The sequence below is a fragment of the Gouania willdenowi genome, chromosome 14 (assembly GCF_900634775.1).
Source record: "Gouania willdenowi chromosome 14, fGouWil2.1, whole genome shotgun sequence".
In the NCBI taxonomy this organism is placed as follows: domain Eukaryota; kingdom Metazoa; phylum Chordata; class Actinopteri; order Blenniiformes; family Gobiesocidae; genus Gouania; species Gouania willdenowi.
Genome location: NC_041057.1, coordinates 32,922,596 through 32,944,127, shown reverse-complemented (window position 1 = coordinate 32,944,127; position 21,532 = coordinate 32,922,596). Strand labels below are relative to the sequence as shown.

At 40.4% G+C, this 21,532-nt stretch overlaps 1 protein-coding gene across 1 annotated transcript; it reads left to right on the top strand.

Annotated features, from left to right (window-relative positions):
• Positions 1–8,574: 8,574 nt before the first annotated feature.
• Positions 8,575–20,781, top strand: LOC114475296 (uncharacterized). Its single transcript, XM_028465987.1, has 7 exons — positions 8,575–8,951; positions 9,554–9,780; positions 11,017–11,346; positions 12,277–12,327; positions 14,834–15,221; positions 15,827–16,053; positions 20,426–20,781. Exons 1-7 carry the CDS (start codon positions 8,575–8,577, stop codon positions 20,779–20,781), a joined length of 1,956 nt encoding a protein of 651 aa, XP_028321788.1.
• The last annotated feature ends 751 nt before the right edge of the window (positions 20,782–21,532 follow it).

Below are 21,532 nucleotides of genomic sequence, written 5' to 3'. Positions count from 1 at the left end.
TGCGCCTCATTATCCAACATGGTGGACCGGACGAGAGCTGACACTATTTAAATAGAGCCTTAAAAGACATGAATATATTGAAGGCATAAACACGCAGACATTAACACGGACACATGGACTTACCACACATGGAGATCAGCAAACGGAACAGGCTTCATTGGCCGGATGATACTAAAACCCGGAGACGGAGTAAATGCATCCCCGTACTGCTGCACAGGCTGTAATATCATCAAGTTTATCATTGTAACGATTGTTAGAGCTACTATCTTTACCAGGGAGCAAATATTTCTTCCTGATATTGTTTTACTGGGATTTATTTACCGGTGATTAGTTAATATCTCTCTTCCGCTCCGTGGTTCAAACTGTGTTATTGTCGAGCTGTTGCTTCAGAACTACAATAAAAAAAAGGTGAAAACAGTTCTCATGTGGTTTTCTGTGTTACAGCTGACAATAAAAGTTTTGTTGTGCTTTTCCCGATAGACGTGATACGTCATGTTCTAGCGCTGTCCAATCAGAAACTTCCCAACCCCCAGACCAAAAGCGGAATTACCTAAAGCCGAATAAATCGGTTTTCCAAGTAAATCTCAGTTCGGGAATTACTATTTTCATGTAAACACGAAGCAGAACACTTTCAGAATAACTAATTCTGAATGAAAAAACATCATGTAACCGTGTCCATTGTGTATTTTTTGGCGTTGTCGTTCTTGTGCATTTTTGTTATTGTCTTTAGTTTTTTACTGAAATCATTTTAGGAAAAACAAGATTTACATATGATAGAGTGATAAAATAAAAACAGTCAGATGATAACGCCTGCGTAAATCGGGCACTTTCACACCAATAAATTAATTAATTCATTAATGTCATCTGAGGTAATTCTAAGAGCCTCAGTCATGTAAATAAGATAAAATATAAATATATTCCACCTTATGATGTAGGCTGATCAGTATGAACACAGGATCAGAGACACAGACAAGTTAAAAAGAGAAGAGAAAGTGAAACTGATCAAAGTGTCTGTTTTTCTCCATTTATAATCTCACTATTTTAATCATTAACGCTCATCATTCCTGCATTTATCACTTTCTGCTTTTATTGCAGCACCAGTAATTTTTTTGGTCTGAATAATGGATTTTAATTCTTCATATTTTTAAATCTAAGGACCAGATAATGAAGTGGATCAGATGTGAGCGGGTATAAAAGCTCCTCCTGTTGCGTAACACTACTGTTGCTCTTCATTGTCATCATGGATTTATATTTACTATATTCAAGATCATAAACTGTTCCCCCTGTAAAGACGCTCACTCTGCCAGTTTTCTCCATTGATTGTTCAGACGCTGCAATTTCCACCCCTTTTATGGGAGCGCACACGTACTGAGGGTGAAAACACTTGGCTTGAATTAATGAGTTGTGATCAACTTTCGTAGAACAGCTCCTCTCTGACAGGGAGCTTGAATCTAGATTAGTAGTAGGGATGGAACGGTTCACTCAACTCCCGATAGGATTCGATTCACGATACTGGGTTCACGATACGATTCTCTCACGATTTATTTTACAAAATGGGACTGTACATAAATGACTGAAAAATATTCCTTTTTTTGGGAAAATACTATACTATTTTTCATCGTCAAAAGAATCCCTTGATAAACTATTTAAAACAATGCAATTTAATTAAAAATAAATCTTGAATGAAATAAATAAAGGAATAATACAAATGAAGAAGCTTATTATTTAAATTCTGGTTCTACAGTAAACAATACAAAACTGCATAATAGTTATTTTTAAAAGTGCAACTGAAAATGTATTTTGTGCCTTAACAATTGGACTTGTTATTTTACTGTATTTACATCAGATATTTGTTTGGACCAGCAGAGGGCGCTGGTAACCCAGTGGTCGGTTGGCATGCAGATATTCTGTGCAGTTTAGAAGAGATGCTATGCTAGCAGACAGAGCTAATAGAAAAACGTGACTTTTACAGATATTCATGTAATATTACAGATATTCTTTCGGTGCTAAAGGGGTAAGGAATCATTTATGAATATGTTTAAGAGTAGAAGGCAGCCAGAAAGAAAGTTTAGCAGATTTCGCTCGCCGCCAACATTTCTGGATAGCGCCCTCTGCTGGTTAAAAAAAAGTACTGCGATTCAATTTTCACATCATCAATGTGAACCTTGATACCTATGAATCGATTTTTAACTGCCTTACAATTAATCGTTACATCCCTAATTAGTAGTATAGGCCGAGGTGTCCAAACACCTCGGCCTGATTGAGCGACGCCTGATTGAGAACGGGCCACACCTGGTTGGAAACATGAGGGAGCTAATCAATCACAACACAAACACACTGATATTACTGGGGGGGAGAAGATTGGAGTGGGAAGACCTGGAAACACAAAGACAAGAGTTAACACATTTAAACTAGACTTAAATACAGAATTAAAAGAGACTCAGAAAAACAAAAAAAGGACCACAAGCTCAAAACTTCATCAAGCACCAAATCTCCTCTTTTCCACATATTGCCAGTTATCTGGATCAATGATCCTGATCATGGAACCATCATCATTCACACTATAAAGGCTTGGAAAACATTTATATTCCTTTAATAACGATAGAGTAGTTTGAAATGTATGGACACCCCCATTTCATCAAAATGTTGATGAAACCATGTTGCATCTGGTGGTGTGGATGGTGATGACAAAAAAGGTGGTGTAAAAGAAATCTTCAGGACAACTGAATTGCAAATATTATGACATTTATTGTACACTCAGAGTCCAAAAACAGGGTGTCAAAACCTGCTGAGAGCTGCTGGCCTGATCATTACAAACTCCGCAAACTGCAAACTCTGAACATTCCCCCGCAAGCTAGTGTCTCTAAAGACATTGTGAGGTCATACAACAGGGTCATATCTCTAACCTTAGCTCATCACCGTATATGGAATTACCTTGTTCTAGAAATAGTTGGAGAAAAAGACAACTTATAAATCAGTGAAACAGGGAGCTTCTTGTTTGACCCCCAAGTTTAAATATATTTTAATGGTACACTGACTCAAAAATGAAGGCCTCTAAGCTCTTTGCTATGATGTATTGAAAACAGTTAACCTTAGCTGAAAAAAATATAAACCTTATAATATTGAGACGTTGAATACTTTGATACACTTCACCCACAATCCAGATCCAATCTCAATATACCGCTGTGAGATAAATGAGGAATTAACCCAACATAACTGAGTCAAATTTCATACATTTTGGCCAATTTCAAACCTAGATATGAATTTTAAAAATTTCAGTAAGGATTTTTTCAATTTTTGCAACAGATCCAGAGTCAATATATTGATCCATGTTCCCATCCAAAAATTAATGGAATCTATGGCATAAGGTCTATCTGTGGTTAATTTTTTTTCTAAATTTGTGAAGCACTTTTGACATAATACTTAAATAAAATAAAGTAAATTATTATAATCTCAGCATATTTTTTTAATAATTTCAGGAGTAGTCCAACAGAGGCAGGATGGGGGCTTCCTTTCTTTATATTAAATGAAGCATGAATTAAGTGTATACAATTTTTACATCGAGTTTTCATCCATCATGATGGCCACATTTTGTAACAAAGTGAAAGTTTCAGTGTCTGGAGGAATGTTGAGCAGTGATAGTTGGATGAGCTAAGAAAGGACCAGGCAGATAGTAGGGGTGTAACGGTACACTTTTTAATGAAAAATAGACGTATAAACTCTGCCTTTAAACAATTTTTACTCAAATAAAATAAAATGAAGTGCAGTAAACAAAACGTGCTTCCTCATCGAAAAGGAGACAATATGAGTCTTGAGTAGCATTTTTCACAATGTATCATGGGACGGTTGAGTTGAGTATGACTAGTGTTTCCACCATGCACACTTACTAACTTACCTACTAACACACTTACTAACACTTGTTAGTATAACATTTACAACACAACCATGGGCTGATATTCACTGAACTGAAGCACAAAGGACATGTCATTTCCCTATGGATTGTTGTAGAGCAGGGGTGCCCAATCCTGGTCTTCAAGGGCCACTATCCCGCATGTTTTAGATGTTTCCATCTTCCAACACACCTGATTCAAAAGATTAACTCATCATCAAGCTCTGCAGAAGCCTGTTAACGATCCTGGTAATTTCAATCAGGTGTGTTGGAAGAGGGAAACATTTAAAACATGCTGGATTGGGGCTCTTGAGGACCAGGATTTGGCACCCCTGTTGTAGAGCTTCAACAATGGCTGCTGTCCAGTATTTCAGGGATGACACAGAACCATATAGTTGTACTTTGAACTTCTCTGGCCTTTCTAACAACTAGTACAGTGCCCGTCAGAAGTATGTATTCAAAGAGGTGTACATACTCAGGTGCAAAGTAAAACAGCGTGTGCGACTTCCCTGGTTTAATCCTATGGGACATGCACATGATAAATGTGTTTGTTGTTTTTACTCATTTATTTATTTAGTTTTTTTGGTGTATTTCTTTTGTAATGTATGTTTTTTGGAGTCATTATGTGTATTTTTGTATCTTTCTGTTGTGTTTTTGTGCATTTTTTGTATAATTATTGTTTTTTGTTGCTATTAAGTGTGATTCTGGAGTCATTTTGTGTATTTTTTGTATAAATATTTAGTTTTGTGTATTTTGAGTCATTTTCATATTTTTGTTGTTTGGTGTATAAATAAACTTCAATACATCCAGAACTCCGCTGCTCGCCTCCTCACACACACTTGTTCACATGAACACATCACCCCTGTTCTTCAAAATCTACACTGGCTTCCAATCCCTCAGCGCATACAATTCAAGTTCCTGCTCATTACTTTCAAAGCCCTCCATAACCTGGGCCCCTCCTACCTCACTGACCTGCTTCATCGGGGCTTAAGTAGAGTTGTCAATTATGGTCATATGAGTGTGTTTGAAGGTTGGATCTACAAAGAGGTGTACATACTCTGTACTCTGTAGTGTTATAAAGGGGTAAATTTGCGGGTGCGAAATAAAAAAGCGTGTGCAATTTCCCCTTATATTTTATTTTGTTTGGGGTATTTTTCTGTAATGTATGTTTTTGGAGTCATTTGTGTTTTTGTGCATTTTTTGTATAATTATTGTTTTTTTGCGTTATTTTGTGTATTTCTGTATCTTTTTTGGTGTAGTTTTTGTATGAATGTTTAGTTTTCTGTATTTAGAGTCGATTTCATATTTTTGTTGTTTGGTGTATTTTTCTGTAATGTATTATGGAGTCATTGTGTATTTTGTTTTGATCTTTCAGTTGTCTTTTTGTGCATTATTTGTATAATTGTTGTTTGTTGCCATTGTAGTGTGATTCTGGAGCCAAATTGTGTACTTTTTGTATAAATATTGTTTAGTTTTTTGTTTTATTTTACTCATTTTACTCAGTATATTTTTATTATAAATAAATACCGTGTGTGAAAAAGACAACTGAAAGAAAAAAAATACACATAATGATGACTCCAAAAAACATACATTACAGAAAAACACAACAAAAATATAAAAATGGCTCAAAATACACAAAACTAAATATTTACACAACAAATACACAAAATGACTCAAAACAATAATTATACAAAAAATGCCCAAAAACACAACAGAAAGATACAAAAAATGGACATGACTCCAAAAAACATTCATTACAAAATTTTTTTAAATGAGTAAAAAAACAACAACAAACACATTTACACAAAAAAATGCACAAAAACACAACAGAAAGATACACAAATACACATAATGACTCCAAATAACATACATTACAGAAAAATACACCAAACGAAAAAATATAATAGTGAGTAAAAAAAACAAAAAACACATTCATCATGCACATGTCCCATAGAATTAAACCAGGGAAATCGCACCTACATTTTGCACCCGCAAATTTACCCCTTTATAAAACGACATGTATGTACACCTAGTGAGCAATTACACGGACAGTTACAGTATATGGTTTAAACAATGCAGACGGTTTCAAATGACCTATTGAAAGAGCTCCTGTGTTGGAGACACGACGACAGCATCGCACAGAGATAGAGATGGAAGAGGAAGTGGACTCCGTGATCCGCGACTTGAAGGAAGTTTGGATCACTGGGATAATTTTAAATAATAACCATGAAATATTAACTTAACTTTTAGCACTACAAAAACGTTTTTAATATTGACCTTTTTTAAACCCAAACAAACTGCGACACAGTGAAGTAGCGCGCTCAATACCACGCTCACTACCGAGAGGGAGCTGTAATCTTAAAATTAAAATGAACATTTTGCAACACCAATATACTCCAAAAAAACAGATGCACACACTTGGGGTATTTGGAAGCCGTTGACTAAGTTTTAGGTCGAACTCTAACCGTGTCAGGGAAATATTTGCTCCACGCGCACACACACACAGACCTTTTTTGCTTTTATAGATAGATAGGTAGATAGATAGATAGGTAGATAGATAGATAGGTAGATAGATAGATAGATAGATAGGTAGATAGATAGATAGGTAGATAGATAGATAGATAGATAGATAGATAAATAGATAGATAGATAGATAGATAGATAGATAGATAGATAGATAGATAGATAGATAGATAGATGCTTTCACAGACAAAAAGGGAATTAAATGATAATTCACTTTGAATTCATGTATGGGGACGAAAATTTTCATTAGGGGCACAATTAGGAAAAAATATGTCCAGGCCCAAGACTTTTTAACATATTGTTTTTAGGAATTTTTTTACCCACTGAAATATCAAGTGTGTATTGCTTCATAAAGCAGAAAAACCCTAACTTTTTAAATCTGCTAATTTTTATGTAATGTACATTCAATTGATTTTCCTTTCCACTCCGTTAACGTCAACCGTATGCATGGACACCTCAGAACAACTTTTTGATATACATTTTTATAAAGCCAATAAAGGACATTGGGTATCAGAACAGGAACCATTGAGTTGTAGCTCATTGTGTGATGGTTTTGACCAACTTTTCTGTTGCCAAATCCACTCAGTTACCACAAAAACGTTCATCATCATCCTAAAACATCCTCAATTATCAACATATGATTTTGTCACAAGTTCTATGGAGTAAAGGCTTAGTGTGATGGTCTGAAGTAGTAGAGACGCCTCCATCATGTCAGATAAGTGACGCTGTGTGAAGACGACCTCCTCTGTGACGTAAAGAAGCATTTTTTTCGCTGACTGTGATACGATGGAGGGACCTGACGAGAGCAGCGGAAGTGTTAAAAATGAGAGCAGAGCCTCCTCCTGGTCTCAGAGCAGCCTCCATGCTCTGATCACTCACAGTCTGCTGTTCTCACACTTTTCTCTCCTTCATTTCACACCTTCTTCTTCTTCATTATTAAAGGTGCTGCTGTTCTCCTACAGGAACACATAGAGCTTCTCTGAGGTGGGTTGGCTTTCACTGGTGGAAATATGGAGAATGAAATAACAGATAAAAGTTTTGTTGTAATTCCAGAAACACTTCAGAGCAGGGGTCACCAACACAAGGCCGGGGGCACCGAGTAGCCCGCATGGACCATGTGACGTGCCCTCAGGAGCTCTAGTCTACTATAATCTGTTTGACTTTCTAGGATTTAAACTCACAAATATAAATACTGCTTATAAAGTTTATTTTAATGTTTATTTTCACTGTAACATTGTGACAAATGTTTTTAAGTGTTGCACATCTGGTGTATGGTCATTGGTATGCTATATATAATATAATATATAAGACATATTTATATATTTTTTCCATAAAATGTAATTGAAATGAAACAACTGCATAAATTCGAAGAAAAAAAGTGTTGCATGTACTTGAAACCTCAACATTTCTGACCAGAGTCAGTAAAGGTTACGTCACTGTTGTTAATCTTTTTTAACACATAGTGTAGGGGTCACCAACTTTTCTGAAACTGTAGCTACTTCATAGGTACTAAACAGTCTGAACGGCTAACTGAAAAACACTTCTTAAATATTAAATGTTCACAGCTTCACTTTAATTAGAGGGTAAGAAAATAAGAAAGGCTAGCAGTGACTTAAAAAGGTAGGAAATGTTTACGTTTCAACATAAAACACTTGATTTCCCTATTTGTGGAAAATCCATCTTGCGTTTTTATTAATATATCTTATATATCTATAATTACAGATAACATACCACAGACCATACACCTGATCTGCCACACTAAATGCATTTGTCTCAATGTTTCATTGAAAATAAATATTTAAAGATGGTTAATGTAATACTAAAACTTTATCAGCAGTATATAATAACTAATAAGTAACTACATCTCTTATATGTATTTATATCTGTGAGTTTGGAACTTGGAAAGTAAATCAGAGTTTAAATGGAACTCATTGGTGACTAGAGCTGCTGATGACCCCTCACATGGTCCATGCAGGCTACCTGGTGGCCACGGGCACCGTGTTGGTGACCCCTGACCAATAGTGTTAAAATAGAATCATTTAATTGACACTAAGAAAAGTTAATGTTCACACACTCACATTTAAACAACACTGGTATTTTCTCTGTGTGTCTGAGGTGCTGTGAACATATTCACGTGTTTGTCGTGCACAGACCAGCTTTGGATGGAAAACCTAACGTTGGTACAGCCTCTCAAACAGCCAATCATCTTAGAGCTGGAAGGCTTTGACGTTCCCGCAGGCCTCGGCCCTCTGCTCTTCTTCCTGACCCTCCTCACCTACCTGGTGGTGCTGCTGGGGAACGGTGTGGTGATGTGGGTCATCGTCATGGACCAGAGTCTGCACAGACCCATGTATGTAATGGTTTGTCACCTGACCGTGTGCGACCTGATAGGCGGCACGGCGTTGCTGCCTCGGATCATGTTGCACCTGCTGACTGGAGAGAGGAGGATCTCCTACGGGGCGGCCATCACTCAGGCTGTGTTTGTGCACACGTACGCAGCCGCCTTTCAAACTATCCTGGCTTTGATGGCCTACGACAGGTAAAGAATGGTTATTGAAGGTCTGAGCAGGGCTTTTTTATTAATATGTAAAAGTTTTTATTTAATCAAATAACTTTTTTAAAGAAGTTTACTTTGATCTCCTCACATTTTTTCAACTGTCAACTCCCAGTCTTCCTTAAAGGCGTCTGCTGATTGCTTTTATGTGTCCTTAGTTTTTTTCTGGTTCTTTCCTTGTGACGTTACACCAGGGGTGTAAATGTATACCAGCTTGATCTCAAGAGGGCCACAGATTTTATACGGAAAACTAGTAATTTAATCATTATTGTTCCCTAGTTTGTACTTCTACGTATACATAAAATACTAAATATGTAAGAAACTGACAACATCCAAGCAATAAGTGACAAATCCTCAGTCCCAACAGGATATTTACTTTAAATTTCCTAGATTTTGTGACCAATTTATGTTTAAGTAATGGAAATATTATGTAATATGTTGAAGAAAATGTAAGGATTTTGTAAAAATGTAGTGTTTTTTCAACTGTTTACTTGAGTTACACATACACAATGATTCATGTTTTCTCCTGGTCTCTGTCCAGAGGTTTGACAGGAGCAGTTGAGCGTGTGTTTGCTCTCCCTGTGCAGGTACATTGCAGTATGTAAACCTCTCAGGTATCACTCCATCATGACTTCTGCTCGGCTGCACCTCTCCTGCGCTTTGGCTTGGTTCATCGCCATCCTGGCTATCTTCATCCTCTTCATGCTGCACTTAAACGAGCCGCTGTGTGGTCGAACCGTGCAGCACATCTACTGCAGCAACCGAACCATTCTGGCACTGGCATGTGGTCCAACTCCAGTCAATAACCTCTACGGTCAGTGCACTTCTCCACACACACTCATCAAATCCTCCATGTTTAGTTTATTTGAGCAATTTACATTCATATTTTTAACAATATAACATCACACAGTATTATCACAATGTACACACATTTATACATACATGGCAGTGGCTATTTGTACAGTTGTCGTATCAATATATCGACATTCTATCCATATGCAGCGCCCCTATTTGGCCAGTTTAGGTCACGTGATAGGTCAGTCATTGGCCAGTTTAAGTTGCGTGACTAAGACTAAACCTTACCCTAAACCTAACCCTAAAAATTGCTGTGATATTGGGTCATAACCTAACACTAACTTAAACCCTAAGACACTACGTACTTGTCGTCCATACTGCAACTGTTCAAATAAACACTTTCTACATACAGTACATTATATTGGTGTTAATGATATAGCATTTATATTTATTCCTTTCTGACAATTACTAATACCCATCAGCAGGGGTGGACTGGCCCTCTGGCATACCGAGCAAGTGTTTTTTTTTTTTTTATTTTGGTTTTTTTTTTTTTACTAGCAAGTGGAGGCAGACAATAGGTAACAGGTGACCAACAATGGTCTAAAGTGGCAAGAAAAGAGTGAAAAATGTCTAAAATGGGCCAAAAGCAGTCAAGATTGGACAAAAATTGACAAACTAAGACAAATCAGGTGGAATGTAAAGGCAAAGGGTAGCTTAAATAGGTGTAATGTGGCAAACAATAGTGAAAAAGGGCAAACGTGGAAGAAAAAGAAGTGAAATGTAGGGAAAACAGGTAACAAGTGCTATCTATTGGGCAAAACGTAGCATATTGGGATGAAAAGTTGCTAAAAAAATTCAAAAAAAAGTCAACAATTGGACAAAAATGTGTCAAAAAGAAGGGCCAAAATGGCCAAAAAATTCTGAAATGGAACAAAGGAAGTTGCAAAATGGCCAAAGGAAATAGGTGTTTAAGTTTTTCCCTTTTATGGTTTTTAATAATGAATTAAAATTAGGACATAAAGAGCCACATGTTAAAAATCACTGACTTATTAACAGCTTCTACACGGTGTCACTGATATTGTAGTGGACTGGTCTGGACAGAAAATGCCAGGGCTGAGTTTTGGTTCCAGTCGACCCCTGATCCCATCTTCACTGATAATCACCAAGTACTCAATCCTTTCACATTAGTGACCCCTTAGTAACCCTCTCCAAACATTAGTTGACGCTGCGTTTTTTTTCTCTCTCTGATTTTCAGGTTTATCCATGACCTGGTGTTTGAGTACAGGAGTTTTCCTCATCGTTTTCTTTTCTTACGCCAAAATTCTGAGTGTTACCACTAAGCAGAGTCGTTCAGAGAGCAGCAATCGCAGTAAGGCCGTCCAGACGTGCGCCTCCCACCTCGTGGTTTATCTCGTTTTTGAGATAGCAACGTTGATTTTGATCACGCTTAATAGATTTCCATCAGTTTCTAAAAACATAAAGAAACTTTTAGGTATCCTATATATCCTCGCTCCCACTACCATCAACCCACTGGTCTATGGACTGGTCAGTAAGGACCTGAGAGCAAGCATCATCAAACTTCTCAGCAAGAAGAACCATCACAGGAACTGACGCAGAGATCTGACTCTTAACTTAATGATTTTATGTTATTAATGTTCAACATCATATTTTAACTGAGTGTATATGTGTTACTGAATGAAGTTGCTTTAAGATGAAATATTATAAATATTTTTTTTCAGGTTTCAAACTAGAAACCCTTTATTATTCTTCCAACAGTAACAGGAAGTTACCAGTAAAGACAATAAAAGTCAATGAAAACTATTCAATTTAATTCCATTTTTAAAAAAGATTAGATTAACACACTTCAGAGAAGAAATGGTTGTCCATCCTGTGTCAGAGATTTGCAGGTTCTCACACCAGCAGAGGTTCAGAGCTGAGTTTTCCCACAGTCTGACGTCTGTAAAGGTGTAGAGTAGGAACTCCACTGACGTCCACGAGCAGAAGCAGAGGAAGATCAACCATGAAGCACTGAAGCACGTAGCAGTTTACAGACTGGAAATCATGATTTCAGGAGAGAAAGCAGAGTGTTGGTGTCACACCGTTGTTTTTATTTAGCTGTGACACTAAACAATCCTTCTTTTTCCTTTGAGCCCCTCTGCAAACATGACCTGCTCCTCTCACACTTCTCCTGCTCTTAGAAGATGATTTCATACACATGAAGAAGACGTTTAGCCTGGAAACACATGAAGTCTTTAGATTGAGAGTAAATAAACGTGTTTAAAACATGCTTGACTTTTTGTGTCTGTGATATTATTTGATGTACAGTAAATGGGGAATTTATGTTGGTTTGCATTTTCATGAAAGGAACAAATAAATTAAAATAAAATTAATCAATCAATTATTCATTATTGATTTCAAAACCAATCTATAAGTGACTCTGAGTTAAGACGACCTCCTCTGTGACGTAAAGAAGCATTTTTTTCGCTGAGTGTGGTTTCTGGGCTCTGTCCCACAGGGCCGGATGCATCCATCGTTACAACCACACGGCTGCGGACCAGAAACAGAAGTAAGTACCATTTAAAACCACCAGCATTAGTTTTAGGATATGATCACGTGTTAGATTTATGGATGAAAAGATTCACTGCTTGTGGTCGAATCAGATCGTAATCGCTCCTGAGGAGATTGTAATTCTTAGATCATTGGTTGGTTGGCCATCTGTGATACGATGGAGGGACCTGACGAGAGCAGCGGAAGTGTTAAAAATGAGAGCAGAGCCTCCTCCTGGTCTCAGAGCAGCCTCCATGCTCTGATCACTCACAGTCTGCTGTTCTCACACTTTTCTCTCCTTCATTTCACACCTTCTTCTCCTTCATTATTAAAGGTGCTGCTGTTCTCCTACAGGAACACATAGAGCTTCTCTGAGGTGGGTTGGCTTTCACTGGTGGAAATATGGAGAATGAAATAACAGATAAAAGTTTTGTTGTAATTCCAGAAACACTTCAGAGCAGGGGTCACCAACACGGGGCCGGGGGCACCGAGTAGCCCGCATGGACCATGTGACGTGCCCTCAGGAGCTCTAGTCTACTATAATCTGTTTGACTTTCTAGGATTTAAACTCACAAATATAAATACTGCTTATAAAGTTTATTTTAATGTTTATTTTCACTGTAACATTGTGACAAATGTTTTTAAGTGTTGCACATCTGGTGTATGGTCATTGGTATGCTATATATAATATAATATATAAGACATATTTATATATTTTTTCCATAAAATGTAATTGAAATGAAACAACTGCATAAATTCGAAGAAAAAAAGTGTTGCATGTACTTGAAACCTCAACATTTCTGACCAGAGTCAGTAAAGGTTACGTCACTGTTGTTAATCTTTTTTAACACATAGTGTAGGGGTCACCAACTTTTCTGAAACTGTAGCTACTTCATAGGTACTAAACAGTCTGAACGGCTAACAGAAAAACACTTCTTAAATATTAAATGTTCACAGTTTCACTTTAATTAGAGGGTAAGAAAATAATGAAGGCTAGCAGTGACTTAAAAAGGTAGGAAATGTTTACGTTTCAACATAAAACACTTGATTTCCCTATTTGTGGAAAATCCATCTTGCGTTTTATTAATATATCTTATATATCTATAATTACAGATAACATACCACAGACCATACACCTAAATGCATTTGTCTCAATGTTTCATTGAAAATAAATATTTAAAGATGGTTAATGTAATACTAAAACTTTATCAGCAGTATATAATAACTAATAAGTAACTACATCTCTTATATGTATTTATATCTGTGAGTTTGGAACTTGGAAAGTAAATCAGAGTTTAAATGGAGCTCATTGGTGACTAGAGCTGCTGAGGACCCCTCACATGGTCCATGCAGGCTACCTGGTGGCCACGGGCACCGTGTTGGTGACCCCTGACCAATAGTGTTAAAATAGAATCATTTATTTATTTATTTATTTATTCAGTTCATTTCAGACATGGTTGCATTCACAGAAATTCATTTGACATTCAGAGCAAAATCACATCATTGTTTTTTTTTTTTTTCTTTTTTTTTTGTCCTTTTTCATGCCGGAAAGGGCGACGGAAAAAAGCATTATGCTTATCCAGATCCGTCCCCTGATTTGAACACAGATAATTTTACATCCAACCTCGTTTCTTCCCTTTTTTTTTTTTTTTTGTCCTTTTTATGTGATGTGTTCTCTCCTGCAGTCATTGTTCCTGTTGTTACTCCTCTTCACTGTCCTTTTTCTCCGTATCTCCTCGGGCCAGTTAATGAGTTCCATGTCGTCGCTGTAGAGTTCAATGAAGAGTTGACTTGAGATCTGTATGCGTGTAGAAATGTGCTCCTCGTTTTCTCCTTAAATCGTTTCAGATTTACGGATTGTTGTGTCTCTGCATCAAGGCTGTTCCAGAGGTTCATGGCTCTATACACAGTACTATGTTTGCCAACGTTCGATTTGACCCTGTTTGGTCTAAACACATTATTATGTCTGAATTCATAGGAATTTTGATTGTATGTGAAACGTTTTTGTATTCGTTGTGGTAATTTTTTTGATGAAGCCCTAAATGCGTGTATTTGTGTGTTGTAGTGTATCATTTCTTGCAGTTTTAGGTATTTTGACTTCTCAAATAATTCGTTTGTGTGTGCGTTGTGTGGTACTTTATGTAAAATTCTTATAGCTTTTTTTGTAGTTTAAATAGTGGTTCAAGATACGTTTTGTAGTTATTACCCCATATTTCGGAGCCGTAATTTAAGTGCGATGCTATGAGTGAAGAATAGATTGTTTTAATTGATTTGGTATGTAGGATTTGTTAAAGCTTCCATAGGATGTAACTGCTTTTGGCAACTTTGTTTTTAACTATTTGTATATGTTTTTTCCAGGTCAGCTTGTCGTCCATCCACACTCCTAGTACCCTATATTCTTTTACTTCTTCTATTAATTGACACTGAGAAAAGTTATTGTTCACACACTCACATTTAAACAACACTGGTATTTTCTCTGTGTGTCTGAGGTGCTGTGAACATATCCACGTGTTTGTCGTGCACAGACCAGCTTTGGATGGAAAACCTAACGTTGGTGCAGCCTCTCAAACAGCCAATCATCTTAGAGCTGGAAGGCTTTGACGTTCCCGCAGGCCTCGGCCCTCTGCTCTTCTTCCTGACCCTCCTCACCTACCTGGTGGTGCTGCTGGGGAACGGTGTGGTGATGTGGGTCATCGTCATGGACCAGAGTCTGCACAGACCCATGTATGTAATGGTTTGTCACCTGACCGTGTGCGACCTGATAGGCGGCACGGCGTTGCTGCCTCGGATCATGTTGCACCTGCTGACTGGAGAGAGGAGGATCTCCTACGGGGCGGCCATCACTCAGGCTGTGTTTGTGCACACGTACGCAGCCGCCTTTCAAACTATCCTGGCTTTGATGGCCTACGACAGGTAAAGAAGGGTTATTGAAGGTCTGAGCAGGGCTTTTTTATTAATATGTAAAAGTTTTTATTTAATCAAATAACTTTTTTTAAGAAGTTTACTTTGATCTCCTCACATTTTTTCAACTGTCAACTCCCAGTCTTCCTTAAAGGCGTCTGCTGATTGCTTTTATGTGTCCTTATTAGTTTTTTCTGGTTCTTTCCTTGTGACGTTACACCAGGGGTGTAAATGTATACCAGCTTGATCTCAAGAGGGCCACAGATTTTAATACGGAAAACTAGTAATTTAATCATTATTGTTCCCTAGTTTGTACTTCTACGTATACATAAAATACTAAATATGTAAGAAACTGACAACATCCAAGCAATAAGTGACAAATCCTCAGTCCCAACAGGATATTTACTTTAAATTTCCTAGATTTTGTGACCAATTTCTGTTTAAGTAATGGAAATATTATGTAATATGTTGAAGAAAATGTAAGGATTTTGTAAAAATGTAGTGTTTTTTCAACTGTTTACTTGAGTTACACATACACAATGATTCATGTTTTCTCCTGGTCTCTGTCCAGAGGTTTGACAGGAGCAGTTGAGCGTGTGTTTGCTCTCCCTGTGCAGGTACATTGCAGTATGTAAACCTCTCAGGTATCACTCCATCATGACTTCTGCTCGGCTGCACCTCTCCTGCGCTTTGGCTTGGTTCATCGCCATCCTGGCTATCTTCATCCTCTTCATGCTGCACTTAAACGAGCCGCTGTGTGGTCGAACCGTGCAGCACATCTACTGCAGCAACCGAACCATTCTGGCTCTGGCATGTGGTCCAACTCCAGTCAATAACCTCTACGGTCAGTGCACTTCTCCACACACGCTCATCAAATCCTCCATGTTTAGTTTATTTGAGCAATTTACATTCATATTTTTAACAATATAACATCACACAGTATTATCACAATGTACACACATTTATACATACATGGCAGTGGCTATTTGTACGGTTGTCGTATCAATATATCGACATTCTATCCGTATGCAGCGCCCCTATTTGGCCAGTTTAGGTCACATGATAGGTCAGTCATTGGCCAGTTTAAGTTGCGTGACTAAGACTAAACCTTACCCTAAACCTAACCCTAAAAATTGCTGTGATATTGGGTCATAACCTAACACTAACTTAAACCCTAAAACACTACGTACTTGTCGTCCATACTGCAACTGTTCAAATAAACACTTTCTACATACAGTACATTATATTGGTGTTAATGATATAGCATTTATATTTATTCCTTTCTGACAATTACTAATACCCATCAGCAGGGGTGGACTGGCCCTCTGGCATACCGAGCAAGTGTTTTTTTTTTTTTTATTTTGTTTTTTTTTTTTTTTACTAGCAAGTGGAGGCAGACATGGTAACAGGTGACCAACAATGGTCTAAAGTGGCAAGAAAAGAGTGAAAAATGTCTAAAATGGGCCAAAAGCAGTCAAGATTGGACAAAAATTGACAAACTAAGACAAATCAGGTGGAATGTAAAGGCAAAGGGTAGCTTAAATAGGTGTAATGTGGCAAACAATAGTGAAAAAGGGCAAACGTGGAAGAAAAAGAAGCGAAATGTAGGGAAAAAAGAAAACAAGTGCTATCTATTGGGCAAAACGTAGCATATTGGGACGAAAAATTACTAAAACAACAATTGGATAAAAGTGTCAAAAAGAAGTGGCAGAAATGACCAAGAAAATAAGAAAAAAGAGATATTTATAGGCAAAAGGTAAATATCCATCCATCCATCCATCTTCTTCCGCTTTTATCCGGGGCCGGGTCACGGAGGCAGCAGTCTCAACAAAAATGCCCAGACCTCCCGATCCACGCACACCTTCTCCAGCCGTTCTGGGGGGACCCCGAGGCGACACCAGGCCAGCTCAGAGACATAGTCCCTCCAGCGTGTCCTGGGCCTTCCACGAGGCCTCTTCCCAATAGGACATGCCTGAAACACCTCCCGAGGGAGGCGACCAGGAGGCATCCGAAACAGATGCCCGAGCCACCTCAGCTGGCTCCTTTCGACGTGAAGGAGCAGCGACTCTACTCCAAGCTCCTCCCGAGTGACTGAGCTTCTCACCCTATCTCGAAGGGTGCGCCCAACCACCCTGCGAAGGAAACTCATTTCGGTCGCCTGCATCCGCGATCTTGTCCTTTCGGTCATTACCCAAATCTCATGACCATAGGTGAGGGTAGGAACGTAGATCGATCGGTAAATTGAGAGCTTTGCCCCCCGGCTCAGCTCCCTCTTCACCACAACAGTCCGATACAGAGACCGCATCACTGCTAACGCCGCACCGATCCGTCTATCAATCTCACGCTCCATCTTACCCTCTCTCGTGAACAAGACCCCAAATACTTAAACTCCTCCACTTGAAGTAAGGACTCTCCACCAACCCAGAGAGGGAAAGCCACCTTTTTCCGGTGGAGAACCATGGCCTCAGATTTGGAGGCGCTGATCCTCATCCCGGCCGCTTCACACTCGGCTGCAAACCGCCCCAGTGCACGCTGAAGGTCCTAATTTGAGGAAGCCAACAGAACAACATCATCTGCAAACAGCAAAGATGAAATCCGGAGGTTCCCAAATTGGACCTCCTTCGATCCTTGGCTGCACCTTAAAATTCTGTTCATAAAAGTAATGAACAGAACCGGTGACAAAGGGCAGCCCTGGAGGAGACCAACATGCACTGGGAACAGGTCTGACTTTCTGCCGGCAATGCGAACCAGGCTCCTGCTGCGGTCATACAGGGAACAGACAGCCCTTAGCAAAGGGCCCCGGACCCCATACTCCCGCAGCACCCCCCACAGGGCACCACGAGGGACACGGTCGAACGCCTTCTCCAGATCCACAAAGCACATGTGGACTAGTTGGGCAAACTCCCACGAACCCTCGAGCACCCGATGAAGGGTATAGAGCTGGTCCAGTGTGCCGCGACCGGGGCGAAAACCGCATTGTTCCTCCTGAATCCGAGGTTCGACTATCAGCCGGATCCTCCTCTCCAGCACCCTGGAGTAGAGCTTGCCGGGGAGGCTGAGGAGTGTGATCCCTCTGTAGTTGGAGCACACCCTCCAATCCCCCTTCTTAAAGAGAGGGACCACCACCCCGGTCTGCCAATCCAGAGGCACTGTCCCCAACTGCCACGTGATGTTGCAGAGACGTGTCAACTAAGACAGTCCTTCAACATCCAGAGACTTAAGGTACTCAGGACGAATCTCATCCACCCCCGGAGCCCTGCCCCCGAGGAGCTTTTCAACCACCTCGGTGACTTCAGCCTGGGTGATGGGCAAGTCCGCCCCTGAGTCCCCAGCCTCTGCTTCCTCATCGGAAAAGGTGGCAGTGGGATTGAGGAGACCCTCAAAGTACTCCTTCCACCGCTCGACAACATCCCCAGTTGAGGTCAGCAGCTCTCCCCCTGCACTGTAAACAGTGTTGGTGAAGCACTGCTTCCCTATCCTGAGGCGCCGAACGGTTTGCCAGAATCTCTTCGAGGCCGACCGATAGTCCTCCTTCATGGCTTCTCCGAACTCCTCCCAGACCCGAGTTTTTGCCTCTGCAACACGCTTGGCCTGCCGGTACCTCTCGGCTGCCTCCGGAGTCCTACCAGCCAAAAAGGCCAGGTAGGTCTCCGTCTTCAGCTTGACGGCATTCCTTACTTCCGGGCGCCGGTTCGGGGATTGCCGCCACGACAGGCACCAGAAACTTTACGGCCACAGCTGCGAACGGCCGCATCGACAATGAAGGAGGAGAACATGGTCCACTCTGACTCCATGTCTCCTACCTCCCTCGGGATCTGGGTGATGCTCATCCGGAGGGGGGAGTTGGAGACCCCACTGACAAAGGGATCCACCAGACGTTCCCAACAGACCCTCACCACACGTTTGGGCCTGCCAGGTCTGATCAGTTTCCTCCCCTGCCAGCGGATCCAACTCACCACCAGGTGGTGATCAGTTGACAGCTCAGCCCCTCTCTTCACCCGAGTGTCCTAGACACGCGGCCGGAGATCAGGTGATACAACTACAAAGTCAATCATCGACCTCCGGCATAGAGTGTCCTGGTGCCACGTGCACTTATGGACACCCTTGTGCTCGAACATGGTATTCGTTATTGACAAACTGTAACTAGCACAGAAGTCCAATAACAAAACACCTCTCAGGTTCAGATCGAGGAGGCCGTTCTTCCCAATCACCCCTGTCCAAGTCTCACTGTCGTGGCACTGTCGTTGAAGTCCCCCAGTAGAAAAATGGAGTCCTCAGTTGGGACACCGTCTCGTACCCTTCCCAGGGACTCCAAGAAGACCGGGTACTCTGCGCCAATGTCGGGCCCGTAGGCCGAAACAACGGTGAGAGACCTGTCCCCAACCCAAAGGCGTAGGGACGCTACCCTCTCGTTCACTGGGGTAAACTCCAACACGTGGCGGCTGAGCTGGGGGGCAATAAGCAAGCCCACCCCGGCCCGCCGCCTCTTCCCGCGGGCAACGCCAGAGAAGTGGAGCGTCCAGCCTCTCTCCAGGAGTTGGGATCCAGGGTCCAAAGGAGGGCGGGCCCACGTCGTCCTTTCGGGCTATGCCCGGCCGGGCCCCATGGGCAAAGGCCAGACCATCAGGCGCTCGCATTTGAGCCCCAGCCCCAGGCCTGGCTCCAGGGTGGGGCCCCGGCTGCACCATACCGGGGGACGTCAAAGTCCTTGCTTTTATAATGTCCATAGAGGGTCTTCTGAACTGCCCTTAGTCTGACCCGTCACCAAGGACCTGTTTGACATGGGAGACCCTTACCAGGAGGATAATGCCCCAGACAACATAGCTCCTTGGATCTGTCGGGCACTCAAACAACCCCACCACGTTAAGGTGGCAGTTCACGGGGTTGAAAAAAGTAGCTAAAATAAATTGTGAAATGGAACAAAGGAAATAGGGGTTTAAGTTTCCCCCTTTTATGGTTTTTAATAATGAATTAAAATTAGGACATAAAGAGCCACATGTTGAGAATCACTGACTTATTAACAGCTTCTACACGGTGTCACTGATATTGTAGTGGACTGGTCTGGACAGAAAATGCCAGGGCTGAGTTTTGGTTCCAGTCGACCCCTGATCCCATCTTCACTGATAATCACCAAGCACTCCTTTCACATTAGTGACCCCTTAGTAACCCTCTCCAAACATTAGTTGACGCTGCGTTTTTCTCTCTCTAATTTTCAGGTTTATCCATGACCTGGTGTTTGAGTACAGGAGTTTTCCTCATCGTTTTCTTTTCTTACGCCAAAATTCTGAGTGTTACCACTAAGCAGAGTCGTTCAGAGAGCAGCATTCGCAGTAAGGCCGTCCAGACGTGCGCCTCCCACCTCGTGGTTTATCTCGTTTTTGAGATTGCAACGTTGATTTTAATCACGCTTTACAGATTTCCATCAGTTTCTACAAACATAAAGAAACTTTTAGGTATCCTATATATCCTCGCTCCCACAACCATCAACCCACTGGTCTATGGACTGGTCAGTAAGGACCTGAGAGCAAGCATCATCAAACTTCTCAGCAAGAAGAACCATCACAGGAACTGACGCAGAGATCTGACTCTTAACTTAATGATTTTGTGTTATTAATGTTCAACATCATATTTTAACTGAGTGTATATGTGTTACTGAATGAAGTTGCTTTAAGATGAAATATTATAAATATTTTTTTTCAGGTTTCAAACTAGAAACCCTTTATTATTCTTCCAACAGTAACAGGAAGTTACCAGTAAAGACAATAAAAGTCAATGAAAACTATTCAATTTAATTCCATTTTTAAAAAGATTAGATTAACACACTTCAGAGAAGAAATGGTTGTCCATCCTGTGTCAGAGATTTGCAGGTTCTCACACCAGCAGAGGTTCAGAGCTGAGTTTTCCCACAGTCTGACGTCTGTAAAGGTGTAGAGTAGGAACTCCACTGACGTCCACGAGCAGAAGCAGAGGAAGATCAACCATGAAGCACTGAAGCACGTAGCAGTTTACAGACTGGAAATCATGATTTCAGGAGAGAAAGCAGAGTGTTGGTGTCACATCGTTGTTTTTATTCAGCTGTGACACTAAACAATCCTTCTTTTTCCTTTGAGCCCCTCTGCAAACATGACCTGCTCCTCTCACACTTCTCCTGCTCTTAGAAGATGATTTCATACACATGAAGAAGACGTTTAGCCTGGAAACACATGAAGTCTTTGGATTGAGAGTAAATAAACGTGTTTAAAACATGCTTGACTTTTTGTGTTTGTGATATTATTTGATGTACAGTAAATGGGGAATTTATGTTGGTTTGCATTTTCATGAAA

Bases quoted from the DNA above. Each gene is read 5' to 3' on its own strand.
- LOC114475296 (XM_028465987.1), top strand. From the start codon at position 8,575: ATGGAAAACCTAACGTTGGTACAGCCTCTCAAACAGCCAATCATCTTA. The intron at 9,781-11,016 runs GTCAGTGCACTT...TCTGATTTTCAG, and splicing joins TCCAGTCAATAACCTCTACG to GTTTATCCATGACCTGGTGT. The intron at 11,347-12,276 runs GCAAGAAGAACC...TCTGTCCCACAG, and splicing joins AAGCATCATCAAACTTCTCA to GGCCGGATGCATCCATCGTT.